Source organism: Aulonocara stuartgranti (genome assembly GCF_965226115.1).
Source record: "Aulonocara stuartgranti genome assembly, chromosome: 3".
Lineage (NCBI taxonomy): Eukaryota > Metazoa > Chordata > Actinopteri > Cichliformes > Cichlidae > Aulonocara > Aulonocara stuartgranti.
This window is the reverse complement of record NC_138941.1, coordinates 30,758,895-30,773,168: the sequence shown is the minus strand read 5'-3', so window position 1 is coordinate 30,773,168 and position 14,274 is coordinate 30,758,895. Positions and strand designations below refer to the sequence as shown.

General features: G+C 44.4%; 1 protein-coding gene across 3 annotated transcripts; it reads left to right on the top strand.

The window, feature by feature from the left end:
* The first annotated feature begins 30 nt into the window (after positions 1–30).
* On the top strand, positions 31–14,111 carry rcor2 (REST corepressor 2). Of its 3 annotated transcripts, none has more exons than XM_082525991.1 (14): positions 31–288; positions 4,438–4,563; positions 6,040–6,096; positions 6,852–6,932; positions 7,224–7,276; positions 7,371–7,532; positions 7,623–7,747; positions 8,019–8,085; positions 8,189–8,428; positions 8,584–8,661; positions 8,965–9,022; positions 10,627–10,694; positions 10,988–11,149; positions 11,816–14,111. In XM_082525991.1, the coding sequence occupies exons 2-14, from the start codon at positions 4,440–4,442 to the stop codon at positions 12,161–12,163; spliced, it is 1,623 nt and encodes a 540-aa protein (XP_082382117.1). In that variant the 5' UTR covers positions 31–288; positions 4,438–4,439; the 3' UTR covers positions 12,164–14,111. The 3 variants fall into 3 exon arrangements, with proteins under 3 accessions (XP_082382117.1, XP_082382115.1, XP_082382116.1); XM_082525989.1 differs by lacking the exon at positions 31–288 and adding an exon at positions 1,010–1,280; XM_082525990.1 differs by lacking the exon at positions 31–288 and adding an exon at positions 2,424–2,562.
* The last annotated feature ends 163 nt before the right edge of the window (positions 14,112–14,274 follow it).

Below are 14,274 nucleotides of genomic sequence, written 5' to 3'. Positions count from 1 at the left end.
ATATTTAGGAAGGAAGAGGGAGAGGGGGAGGAAGGAAGGCAGGAGAGAAAGGGGGTAAAGTAGTGAAGAAGAAACAGGAGCAAAAACAAGGAAATGGAAAAAGAGAGAGAGAGCAGCAGTGAGGAGATAAGGTGAGAAGTGAGAGGAGGAAGAGGAGGAGGAAGTGGTGATGCCACAGAGAAAGAAAGAAGAGAGAAAGAGCTGGAGGAGTTTGTAACAGGCTGTTACATGTCAGCAGCAGGCACTGGTGACGGGAGCAGTGGCTTCTGTGAGAGTGTTACTGCGAAGGTTAGTGGGTTTATTCCCAGCATCAGGTGAGAGAGCTCCTGCTAAAGCTAACACTGAAACATCCCCCATTCTGCTCACACACACACACTCATCCACCTGTGAACTCACACGCGCACAGGCTCGTGCACACAAACACATCCAGGTCGCAACTCTTTGAACTGTTCTGTTTTAAATAAATAAATAAAAACGAGCACACTGAGGCTATTCATCTGAGTCACTGTCAGTTTATGCACAAAGTAACGCACGCGCCTGAAGACACGTTCGCATACTGACGTACTCGCGCGCGCACACGCACGAACACTCGTTTCAATTGTGCTCCGCTCCTGCCCTTTTCTCCACCAAGCAAGTCTGGACAGCCTGCCTCAGTACAGAGATGCACTGAATCCCTCCGCCGACACAGTGGCAAGTAGTCCCTAATTTATGGGATTTTGATAGATAGCGGATTAAGACTCTCTAACACCTATTGTTTTACAAAATGAAATACCGACACGTTTCTCTTCCATTTAAAGGTCATTAACGATGTAATGATCAAGACGTGAATTATCAGGCAGGCATATTTAAAAGGCAAAATATTTTTAGGACAAAGATTTTAAGTATCGCGCACTGACGTGAGCACGCTTAAAAGTCAATTCACACACATGGCACATAAGGTAAAATCCAAAACCAAGACTGAGATAAAGTTAATAGTTAAGGGACTACTTCTTGTCAATCCAAACGGCTCCTAAGCTTGGGAGAGGCGAACGCATCCAAGCGGATGTCCACCTCACTTTTCTCCGGGTGTTGTCCGTCTCCCGGCGCACATACACACTCACAGCTTCCATCTATCCGTGCAGTTCTCATCATTGTAGTGTGACTGTGCTCATCAATTAGGCGAGAGTTCAGGCTTTTTAGACACACTAATTGCCTTTGAGCGCTTCGGAGGGGACTGCAAGCTGCAGACAGAGGCTCGGAGAAGTTTTGGCTGCGGGGAAGCGGAGAGAAGCGAAACACAGGTACAGTGTGACTATTATCTCCACTTCTAACTACTGGCGTTACTAATGTAACGCGAGGGTACTAGCCGCAAGCTAACTAGCTAACGTTAGCATCCCAGCGACCAACTAGGCTAGACTTAAATTGCACTTTGGTGATGAGGACAGATGTCATATATATATTTTCTAGTTTCCAGCCTTTTGGAATGACTTGGACCTTGGAAATTGCTACTATTTTTAGTTTAAGGACCCTAAACATACCGGCAAGTTGGGCAATTATGACATAAAGAGCGAGTTTTTTTTTTCACTCCAGGGCAGCAGCAGACAGTAGCGTTGGTAGTAACAGCAGCGTACGCGTGGGGAAAACAAAAGGACTTCAAAGTGAGACACAGCGTACAGATGACTGTACAACGAAGCTGTTAAAAATATTGATTTTTTTTAAAGCTAGTAAACGGGACTCAAATTTGAGAATCACCCGGTGCGAGTCCGTCGTCTCTTTTTATTTTTATTTTTAGTGGTGGGATCTCAGGGTTTAACATATTATAAAACAGTCCGCCTATTACAATGTTAACTTTAACATGTAATGTCCCCCCCCCGCTTTAAGGTCATCCTGTGCTGACTCTTGCGAGCCATGAGCACCTGACTAGTCACTGTAGGAGTACTATTGTTTTTCCTTTTACCACTGTGAGTCAAAAAGTGTTCATCATCAGACTACCCACTTAAAAATTGCGGTGAAGAACCTAAATAGATTTTAGACATATTACCCAAAACGAAACGATCGAATTGCTCGTGGTATTGTTCACTACAGTGCAAAGCATATCTGATGACCCAATATTGTGTTTAAGTGAGGAAAAGTTTAGAAATCTGGCCATATGAGGGAAAAGGATGTAGAAGAGGAAAGCCTGCATGTAATCGCGTAGTTGAGTATTATGTATTACTACGAGTATCCAGTCCTTGTCGAGGTTATCAGTTAATATGTTGTAGTTATAGCTCTCGTTCTTGAAACGGTTGATAAATCTGCCAGTGATTGAGGCTACCGCGATAGAGGCTACCACAACACTCCCCCCACCCCCTTCCACCACGAAACTCGCTGAAAGTGAAGCGGGGCGGTCTCACGCAGCCAGTTCTCTTGTAAATAAGTAAACTTGAGTATATCGACAAAGACGAAGGGATGTGTTGAAGGTGGCGATGTTTCCAGTGAAGCCGGACGGGGGGCAGCCGCTGTAGTTTCCGAGGCCACCGGGAACAGCGATAGACAAAGACCACCAGAGAGCTTCAGACACTTGTATTGTCTGCTCGGAGTTTGGTGTGTATGGTTTTTAATCTCGAGGATCGTGAGGGTTGCGACTCGTTTCCCCGCAGAGGCTTGACTGGCTCAGTATGTTGTGCGGTGGTGGTGATGTGTATGCGGGGGTACGGTAACTACATCGGTCACCCAACTTCGAGTCCATGCTTTGTTCTGGCCGCGGTTCAAGTTGACAAGTGAAGTTGCGGGTGAGATGGTGAATGAAAGCACGCGCCTTTTAACGTGCGTTTGCACTGGGACTCGTGCCCGGTGTCGCCAGTCATTGTTTTAGGGGCTCTTATCGTTTGCGCTTGAGGAGGAAGAGGGAGTTTAGATGGGCTACTTTCTGCAATATTTCATTGGCCCAGAGATGTAGAGACATCGAGAAGACGACAAATATCATGTAATAGTATAGTAATGGCTGTGGATCACACTTCGTCTCTTAGAGGAGGGTCTTATTTATTTATTTGTTTGTAGATGTTTCTTCTCATCAGCGATTATATTCTTTGTTTACTGATGTTGACGTAGATCCCCACTGAACGGGTTTTACCTTTGCTTTGCCTTTGCTGTTGGAGGGGCTCATGTAATGGATTTCTCTTTATGTGTGATTACTTGCAATGTAGCAACCAGCGCCTTTCTGCACCAGCAGATGGGTGGTGTACTGGTATCAGCCAACAGCAGCCTTGTTGACTGATAGGAAAGTAAAATTTGCATCTCGGTGGATAATATTTACTTGTGTCAAATCAGTTTTTTAAATGTCTATTTGCATCCTTGTAGCAAAAATAAGATGCATAAAAGTTACAAAAAATAAACAAATATGTAAAATATTGGTACCAGCTATTATCAGCCTAACAAATAAGGGATTGGTATTGATATCAGTATTTTGTGCCAGTATTGAACTAAAATTTGGTTCACCCTTTTTTCTGTTTTTTTTTTTTCTGAATAGACACAAAGGTAGGACCACATCTAGTTAATTACTCACTCATCTAATCATTATATGTTGGATTAAAGAAAGCTACTTTCAGCTTCTTCTTTGTCACAAGGTGTTGACACAGCAGGTAGCTCTGGATGTTTGAGTTGGCAGAGTTTTACAGCGGACTTTCTAAAAGGATTTGTTTTGTAAATGGCTCTAAAAATGTGACTTGTTAAACTTTTAGCTGAGAAATACTTGATTATGTTAACTGCAATCAAACTGATTTGATCAATTGCTTATTATTATTTATCTTTAATATTATTATTTATTTGAGCGTCATAAAGAAATTGTCAGATTTTGGTCCAGAGCTCAGTGCCGTGTCCTTGATGGCTCTTACAGAGCGACTGCGGTGAGATAACAGATGTTCATTTGGGAAAAAATGGGATGTTGACATGTCACTTGAACTGTAAACAGTGGGTAAAATAGGCCTCTGTTCTGTTTGTTTGTGGGTATTGCTCCACCCAGACAAGAAGACATCTTTAATCAGCTGGAGCGACAAAGGAAGACTCCGGTTAATCAGTCTGGCTCTTTTGTTGAAGATGAAGTTGTTCCTGTTGATTTAGTCGGGATTTGCTCTTGATAAGTCAGAACCTGAGCAGAAAACTTGTATTTAGAGATTCAATCGTAAGTAGTTGAGGTCTTGAATGAGTTGTTGTATAGAAAGCTGCTTTTTGGAAAATAAACTCAGCTCCAGGTAGATAATGGGATTCCCTCCAAGGTGGCAACATAAGGGCCCATTTTACTTTACAAGCGTGAGTTGGTTTTTATAGGGTTGCAAGTGGAAACAAATAGCAGCCAGTACACTAATGAAACAAGGCATAACTCATAGTTTAATAGGAGATTGAATCGCTTGGGGCAGAAATGTTGATGAATGGTGGATTTTTAACTAGTGACATGTTATGTGTGTGTCTGTGTGTGTGCAGTCATGCCCTCAGTGATGGAGCGCTCGGGGGCTGGGGTCCTGTCCAGGAGCAGAGCCAAAACCGTAACCAACGGGAATAGCCAGCCACACTCTGAGGAGGAGAGCAGCGATGAAGAGCATGCTCACGGTACACACGTACACACTTTTCGTTATAGTGTTTGATTTATCAGATATCACGGTAAACGTTCTAACATGGAGCATTAACCTACATCTGATACTTGCAGGCATTTTCTTGCCAGCTGTTCCTGTTGCATGCATTGCATTGCTGCAGTGCTCTCTGTCATCCCCTCTCTTCATCCTTGTCCTCTGCCCACATACGTCTCTCCTTCCTTCATTCTCTCCTTCACCCACTGACTTCCTGTTGATCTTTGAGGAGCCCATTTTAAGATAAGAAATGGCAGTTTTACACAACTAGTTTTCCTCTCTGTTACCTTTCTTCCCTCCTCTGTTCCTTCTATCAAGCATCCTTCTTCTTTATCATGCTCCTTCTGGCTCCATTCATTTCACCCATCTGCTCATGTTTCTATCATCCCCTTCTCCTCCCTTCCTGTCCTCTGTCCCAGAGGAACCTGTAATCTGTCTCTTCCTCCTTCAGGTTTGCTTCCCTGCATTTCTCACAGTCTCTTCACTCCTCGCTTTCCACATTCTCCAGCTTCCTAGTTTCCTGCTAGCTTTACCGCAGCGATAATTACCTGATGTCTGCCACCCATCGATGCTCTACCCGCTCGTCTTCGTCGGGTGGTGAACAATATCAAAATGTTAAATGGCATTTCTGGATTATCTTATTTATTGTTTTTACTTATTTATTAATGGAAGTTGTACATGGAAGTTTTTCTTTATTTAAATGTTTTCTTCATATACCAGTGTTTTCCCCCCACTTGTTTTTTACTGTATTTTTTACAAATGTAGTACAGTTTTGTTCTAATGGTTAATTAGAAAATATGTAGCTGACCTTATGTACGAATAGATTAATACATAATAAAATAAACAATAGATGCATTTAAAAACAAATTGGTTTGTTTTGAACATTAAGACTATATTTAAAAGTTAGATTTAGCCTGTGTCTAAAAAAATGAAACAAATACAAAAATGCCTGAATGAATTCTTTCTACTGCCCTGAAGACTCTTCTATGCCAAAAAGACACCTGGTTGTATGGAAGTTTATGCGAAAAGAGAAGTTCAGATTCCTCAGTAAACACGTTCTGAATGAATTTATGGTTACAGATGCTAGTTTGAAGTTTTAGTGACAACTGCGTGATGTTAGACAACTTGACCAGAAGGCATCTTTGTGAGATACCTGAAGCACTCTCCAATGACTGAGCTCCTCCTGTAAGGGAGAGCCCAGCCATCCTTTACATAAAGCTCATTTCCACCGTTTGCATCTGCGATCTCATTCTTTTGGTCAATACCCAGAGCTCGTAACCATAGGTGGGAGTAGGGACATAGATTGGCCAGTAAATCAAGAGGTTTGCATTTATGTTCAGTGGTGTGATCCACTTTGTTTAGTTTTGCAACTTGGAACCTTTTCTGGTGTGTTACACAAATGTTTTTGCCCTGCATTGCAGCTCTTGAAATATAAACTTATGTACGCTTGTCTCTGCAGACAGCATGATCAGAGTGGGAGGAGACTACCAGGCTCAGATCCCAGAGTTCAAACCAGGTGAGCTGGGAGGGAGAAAAGCACAACAAAAGGAGACGACAGAGGGCATTAAAATTGACGATAAAAAGAGAGAGAGGGAGGGAATAACCTCTGTGTCTCCTTCCAAGAGGAGACACAGAGGTTGAAGAGAAGTGTGGAGGAGACTACGGATGAATGCAGATTAGTAGAGGAATGAAGGTCAAAAAGAGTCATTTTACAATAGAACAAAAAACAGGAAAATGAAAAGAAGGCTGGAGGGGAAAACGAGGAGCTGTCATCTTTGTCCAGTAATGCAGACGTCAGAGTGACGCTTATTTGTCAGTGTTTTAGTGTTATTGAATGCAAAATCAGAAGGTTCAAAAACATTAAGTGTCCTCCATGAAAGAGCCCTGTTGCTTTGCTTGAGTAGATGAAAAATGTTTTGATGCTGAGGAAACAGTCGTCATAACCTTCACGGAGGAACGGCGGCATGCTTCAACAGCTTGTACCAAAGAAGGGGACAAGCAGGCAAACCAGCATAATCTGTTGTACGGAGTGCACAAATGTTGACTTCCCAAAGAGTTCAGCTGATGAAGAGGGAGCTTTAGCCAGATGGAAACATGCAAAGATGGGTAGATGGATAAGAAAAGAGAGATGCTGGGGATTGAGAGAGCTTAAGTGGTGGATAGGAGGGACATGGAGTTGACATGAACGAGTAAAAGAGGGATTGACAAATATGTATAACCTCAAAGTGTGGATTTAAGTGTTCGCTTTGTGTTGTTTGTTTCCATTTTCAGACAGCCCAGCCCGCTACAGTGAGAAGGACCAGAGGAGCATGTTGGTCTGGTGTCCCAACAGCCAGCTCTCTGATGCTATGTGTAAGCTCCACACACCTGCCTTACCTTGTATTCATGTGTGCGAGCTAAAAAACTTGACCTTCAGTTTAATGGATATATGCTGACTGGAGGGTGGCAATTAAAACTCTCGACTGTCTCTTCCTGTGCACTTATGGTCTTTCTCTCTCTTACCCTTTTCCTCTTCATCTCTCTGTTTTCTGTTATTATGCAACCCCCCTCCCCCCTATTCATTTTTTTAGTCTTCTCTTCATTCTCCTTCACCATCTTTAGATTATTATGTATTATTTTAACAGTTTTTCTATCTTCTTCCAGTGGACGAGTACATCCTCATGGCTAAGGAGAAACACGGATACAACATGGAGCAGGTAAGGGCATCAGAAACAAAAGCTCAGATGTTTATATTTCTTTCTGTCTTCTGACCTAAACTTTTCCTGGTTTCCTGACTTTTGGCTCCATCAGGCTCTGGGCATGTTATTGTGGCACAAACACGACGTGGAGCGCTCACTGGCCGACCTGGCAAACTTCACCCCCTTCCCGGATGAGTGGACAGTTGAAGATAAAGTGCTGTTCGAGCAGGCCTTCAGCTTCCACGGCAAGAGCTTCCACCGCATCCAGCAGATGGTGCGTGACTGAGAGAGACACACATGCACTTACCACCCTAAATATTTAAAACGAGTGATGAAAAGTAAATTCTTTTTTTCGTGTTTGTAGCTTCCAGACAAGCTGATCTCCAGCCTGGTAAAGTACTACTACAGCTGGAAGAAGACCAGAACCAGGACATCAGTCATGGACCGACAGGCCAGGAGGCTGATCAACAAGAGAGAGAAAGATGACAGGTTTGAGATGCCTTCACCAATCGTGGAGAAACAACTGCTCACCTGAGATCTGACATTTGGAGAACTTTTTTGTTAAATGACACTCAGTGAGCGCGGCATCCTGGGAAACTAGGCTCATGAATATAAATAAGACAGGCTGATATTATTTCTTGTCTTTTCAGCTGACATTTTAGAGCATTTCAGACGTGTGTTTGATGAAATTTCAACAATAAAACAGCACAAAGTTTAAACACTGGTGTGCTTTGTGTAATTTATGTTTTTTGTCTTGCAGTAATGATGAGATTGAAGAAGGAGAGCAGGCCAGTGACAGTGATTTTGAAATTGATGCCAAGAAAGAGGTGAGAAAGTGTGTGTGCGCACATTCAGAGAAACAACTTCTGTGAGGTGAGGACCGAGCTGCCTTGACACTTGAATGATATTTGTGATTCGATGTGCACACAGGCGGCAAAACAGAACGCGAGCAGCACCAGCTCTGACAAAGCCACGCCCAGCCGCTCCGGTCCAGTGAAGAAGGAGAACATCGGAGCTCAGTACAGACACCACCCGCTCAGAGCCCGCCGCAGGCCACCCAAAGGCATGCACCTGGAGCAGGCGGACATCATGTCTCTGTCGGCCTCTCACGATGCTGGAGTTCTAACCATTCGCCAGCTGGACACACAGCTGGTTTCACTCAAGAGACAGGTGCCAGGGTTTTCAGTGTGGATTTAATGATGTCTTTGGTCATCAGATTATAAATGCAAAGAGTAAATGCACATGAATGTTCTCAAAGCAGGTTTTAGCTGCAAGAACTACCAGCTAAAAAATAACCCTACCTCACTGCCCCTCCTCTGTCTCAGGTCCAGTCTATCAAACAGAACAACAGCAGTTTTAAGCAGAGCCTAGCTGAAGGTGTTGATGGCTCCAGACCTACAGACGTAAGTCTTGAAACTCCCCTCTCTATGCCCTTTCCCTCCTTTCCATATCCCTTATTTACTGCCTCATTTCTTGCCTGTATTCAATTTTCTCCTCCCCTGATCTCGCTCCAGTTTGTTCCTTTCCTCATCTATTCACGCGGCCCTTCCTCAACTCCCTCCAGACAGTATTTCACCCCTCGTGGGACTGACTCTAGTCTTAACCTGCTCATTGCTCTCTTACTGCCATCTTCCTCCCTCTCTCCCCCCCTTGTTTCCTACCACCTACCTCACTCTCATTCTAATCTCTAGTTCTTTCTCTCCTAGCCTGCCCCTAAGATGAACTCACGTTGGACCACAGAGGAGCAGCTCCTTGCAGTGCAGGGTGAGTGAAGGCTGTAGCTTCCTCCCCCTCCAAGAGGCACCTCTTGTCATCAGCTCTCCTCTACCTGCCTCCCATTCACAGCCAGATGTCTTATTAGACATTCATATTGATATTCTGCACACACAGGAGCTGCCTGTACTCATGTGTTGGTACGGTACAAGCTCCTCGATTATTTCTCCAGGAGCTACTTTTGGATATTTTGCAATGGGCTGATGCTGGTGGGAGTTTTTGTCTTCAGGGATGGTAACGTTTAGAAAGCTTAATTTTGCCCCTAAAAGAGATTTTTTTAAAATTTTTTTTATTTTGACATGAAAAGTGACGAAGTCCTATTGTGAAGCCTCTGGGTGTATTTGCCCTCATTATATTAGTTCTTTCAAAGACAGACATGAGTATGGGGTGATCTGACTGTGAGTGAAGCACTTACAAAAACTTATCATTAGCTCGTTCCCAAAGTGAGGGCCGAGGCCCCCTGGTGGATCGCAGTAATAACAGAAATTCAATTTGAAATTAGTGGTAATAGGAGGTAGTTGGGTTGTGATGTTACTCATTACTCTACCCTTGTGTTGAAGTCTTTGTCCCAGTGACAGGAGGGTCACACATTGACCTCATCACTTTGCATATAATATAATAATATTAGCCATGTATAGCCAACCGCCTGCACTGTTTGATTTTGGATCAAATTTCCTAGTAAATGCATCACTTCTGTTTTGTATTTTGATTAGCATGAAGGTTTAGGATTGGGTGGGCCTAGTGGGAATTTGTTTTTTAACTGGGCTGCACCACTCTTGACTTTGGGAATGGTTGTCCTAATTAATCTATAGCTTTGTCCTTGATGGAGACCATAACTTACAAAATTTGTCATTTTATTTGGTATGAAACAAGCATTTGAGCTCAAAGTCATTAAGAAAGTGCTCACTGAGGTCAAAGCGCAAGGGAACCAGGGACTGTTTCCCAGTATACCTCTAAGACCTAAAATGCCCTTTTTGCCCATAGATGAGTCCTCCTGCTGGTCATTAGACAGAATGCAAATTTAAGGCACTTCTAATCTACTCAGTTCTGACGTTTAACTCCATCACCAGTATACAGTCTATAGGGGGAGAGCCCTGTTTGTTTCAGTTTTTCATGACACGATGGAGCTACAGGGTGCAGTTGGACTGGAAAGTGCCGTAAACTTCAGGTCTGTTCATCGTGTGCATTATTTCAGCTTTAAAAGCGAGCACGAGGAGAGAAAATCAGAAGTTGTTAGGAGCGTATCAGCCACAAAAGTGGAAGGTAAAATTAGCAGCTGCAGCCCGTGTGCCTTTGAGCAAAACCTGTACCTCCATGTGGTACAGCTGCTCCAACAGAAAAAACAAAACAAAAACCCTGAAAGTGTGCAGTGAAGCAGGTCAGGGCGGGAAAAGAGCAGGTGCACTGAGCCAGCTGAGCTCAGATGGAGGTTAACTGTAAACATGCTCACCATACGTGACTCTTCCTGTCCCTCCTCTCACATCCTCTGCCACACACCCCTCACTGAGCGAGAGGAAGCTGGCTGACTCTGTTGCTTTTGATTGCTATATGCTGCTTGGTACAGGCAGGACATTAACCCGACTTCTCTTTTCCAGCTATCCGGCGTTATGGTAAAGACTTCACCGCCATCGCTGAAGTGATCGGGACTAAGACTCCGGCTCAGGTGAGCTTCCTCTTTCTCACATGTTGAAAGTGTGTGAAGACCACCTCTCGTCTTATTCTGACCTCACCCAGCAGTGCACTTGAGCGAGCTGCCTATCAGCTTTTCATCTCTTTTCCATTTTCCCTTTGATCCTCCGCCTAACGGTTTCCTCTATAGGATCTCTGTAATCTCCATTATCCCTGCTTTCATTTGTCTTCTCCCCTCTAACGTCCGCCTCTGTGTCCTTGAGATCGGCATCACTTTGTCCTCATTCTCTTCCTCGCCAACTCTCCATCTCTCCCCGGCTTGCTCAGGTGAGCTCGTTCTTCGTGAGCTACCGGCGCCGCTTCAACCTAGACGAAGTGCTAAGGGAGTGGGCGGCGGAGCAAGTGGCCACCAGCCGAGACCAGAGAGACCCCAGGAGGAGTGGTGAGGAGATGGCAACGGCTACAGATGGCAGCGTAGAGGAGGAGGAGGTGAGGACAGTTAATACCCAAGAGGTGCCTGTAAGAGTTTCAGATTTTGTTGTCACGTGAAATCTGTTTAAGAGAAGTTTTACATGAAACTGAAGCAGGTTGTAAGAATATTATTTGTATTTAATATAAAGCTGTCAGCATGTGAGTGCTGCACATGAATCTGTACACCTCTGTTCTATCTTAATTGCACCTTCTGCTTTTTAATAAAGGATTAAACACACGACAAAGGCTGTAAACAGATTTGTATCTCTGTAAATAATTATTAGTTTGATGGAACTACTTTCAGCGGTGGATTAACACGTGTGCTGCAGCATGTTAAAGCAACATGTAGCTTCAGTAATATTTGGAAGTAGTAGGACTGGGAGCTTTGCCATCTCCACCAACCCTGTCCTGTGTCTCACTGACAGATTTAAAACGACAGACCTCGTAATGCAACTTTGAGTGATTCACAGTTCAAACTCATCCCTATGTATCTCACACTGGGTGTCGGTGTAGCCCCTCTGTCCGACACACTATTTGCTCACTCGGTGACAGCACACAGAGCCAAACGCAGCATCCGATTGCAAAACGTAAAGTTTTTATCTGCCCACCGCTTTTGTTCCTCTCTACATCCTGTTTGCACCTCCTCCTGACGCTCCTCCATCTGTCTCTTTCCTCCCCCTTCAGGTCAAAATGGAGGACCCCCCCTCAGACGCCACAGGCAGCTCCTCTCCCCCCTCCTCCGCTCACGCCCCGTCCTCTTTCTCCCAGCCTCCCCCGCTGCTGCGTCCAGCTCCTCCTTCAGCACCCCCGAGCCTCCTCCGTCAGCCACCTCCTCTTCAGACGCGCCCGCTTCAGAACAGAGCTCCCCACAACCACCCCCCACCTCCGCTCATCCGGCCCGCAGTGACCGCCACCACCACCTCCTCCGGGAGTCTCAGGGGTTCTCCTCCCACCTCGTCCTCTTCCTCCGCTGCAGTTCAGATGCCTCCATCACTGGTCGGGCTTAAAGTGGAGCAGCCCAACTCACACTGATAGACACACGCAGCAGTAGGAGTAGACGCAGACACGCGCACACACATAAAAAACACACAAACACAAAGCTTCTCTTCCTTCACCCTGGGACCATCACACGACCACATCAAATGACACGCTCAGGTCCCCAGTGTGACATCAATCGTCATTAGTGACGTGAAGCTCCTTTACTGTACTGACAAACACCTACCTCCAACACAGTCCTCCAACACACACACACACACACAGAGCTAGGAACTCCAAACACTACCTGCACACAACACACAGAAGAGACACTGGATCATGAAGCCGTTAAAGAAAGCCACAACCACAAGAGTGCAAATCCACCTGCACGTCTCCATGGCAACTCTTGAACATCTGGAGGACTGTGGATGAACACTATGTATATCTATATGCTGTAGTTGCATCGGTCTAGTCATCCACACAACCATCAGGAGAAAGAAAAGGAATAAATGAGGGAAAGAGGAAGAGTGGCCCACAGCTGAGCCAGACGTGCTGCTCCTGAGAGGGCGTCTGCGTCACACGCAGCATTTTGTTTTCTTCTTTCAGATTTAGACCCTCAAAGGGGAGCGGAGGTACTTCTGCAAAAGCTTTGTGATCAAAGCTGAATCTTTTAGTTTGGTTTTGAATTGTTGATTCTTTTCGTTCTGCGTTGGGCGAAATCTTCCCTCATAGCCATGTATTGCTAGTATTAACTGGAGTGGTGTTTTGGTTTTTTTTTTTTTTGGTTCAACTAGAATTTTAAAAGGTGTGCCTGAGGTAGGCAGTTAGTTACTGTAAGTAGATTAGATGGTGTACTTTGATTACTGAGCGTAAAGGAGAAAAAGAGCCTGTTAACATGCTCTGTCTCACCTTTCTGGAGCTGTTCATTTGCTCAGTGTTCAAATCTTGTTACTTTGGAGGAATATTTGAAGTGATCAATCCCCAACATCTGCAGTGCAGCTCTAAACATCAGTCTGTGATGTTTCAATAATGGTGTTAATATTCTCTAAATAAGTGATGTTTGATCTTTGACAGCCGCGCCTGCCAAAGTGTATTGTTGCTTTAAACGCAGAGTTAGGCACGGAGCGTCAGAGAGGAGTCTGACATTTCACATGGTTGCACTGTTTCTTACACAGGAAGAGTTTGACATTTTTGGAAACACTCGTTTGTGCTCTCGCAGGGTCTCAGTCTCCGAGCGGCAGCCTCGATTACCACTTCAGAGTGGTATCTCTCTGCACTCGTCAAAATGCCAAACAAGTCATTTAAACCCAAAATAGTGCAAGTTGCGACTTTCGGTTAGTGTGTCTGAGTAATTTATAGAAGTGACTTTACAAAGAGGTGATGACTTTGTGTTCCCCCCCCCCCCCAAGTCCAGATAAGGCAGCCTCGAGTCCTGTGCTGTCCTGGCGCAGAGGTCAAAGGAGATCTGGAAGACATCTTTGCTGCAGCGTCAGCCACTTGATTCATTTATCCAATAAACTGAGTGCTTCTGAGTTGTGCAACAGTGCAGTTTTCTGTTCATGGCTAGTGCTTCCAAAAGTGATGGTATGGCACAACCTGATGAACAAATGCAGATGATTGAAGCATCTGTCTGGATGACCTTTGTTTATTTCTGTTGCTAGTCTTAGACTACTCTTATCCAGCTGTCTGCATCGCTGCCTTTTTATGCAGATCTGAGGTCAGTGGTTAAGCTTCCTTAAACTGTGGTGTTGCCCCAAGCGTAGCCTCAAATCACCTACTTTTGTTAGCAGAGGCCTTCAGCGTTCAGTTGAACGCGGCACTGAGGAGGAACGGAAACTGCATCGCTACGTTTGGCTTTAATAGAAGTTTTGCCTTTTTCACCTGTTTTGTTTGTTCCTCCAAAAAACCCTGCTTGTGTGTACTGTATGTACCAAGGTGTTTACATTGTGGAAACTGAACTGTTTGAGGCGTTTTTTCTTTTGAATAAACAAATGACCAAATTCTTCATGATGTCGGTTTTTGAAGACATTTCTCCAGCTAAGCTATATTTTCTGTCATAGATAGTTCAATATGAATAAAATGACTATTTGTTAACGCAAATCAGTGCATTTAGGCATGTTCAAGAAGTCCTGCTGAAGTTCAAACAGAATGGTGAAGGCAGGTGATTT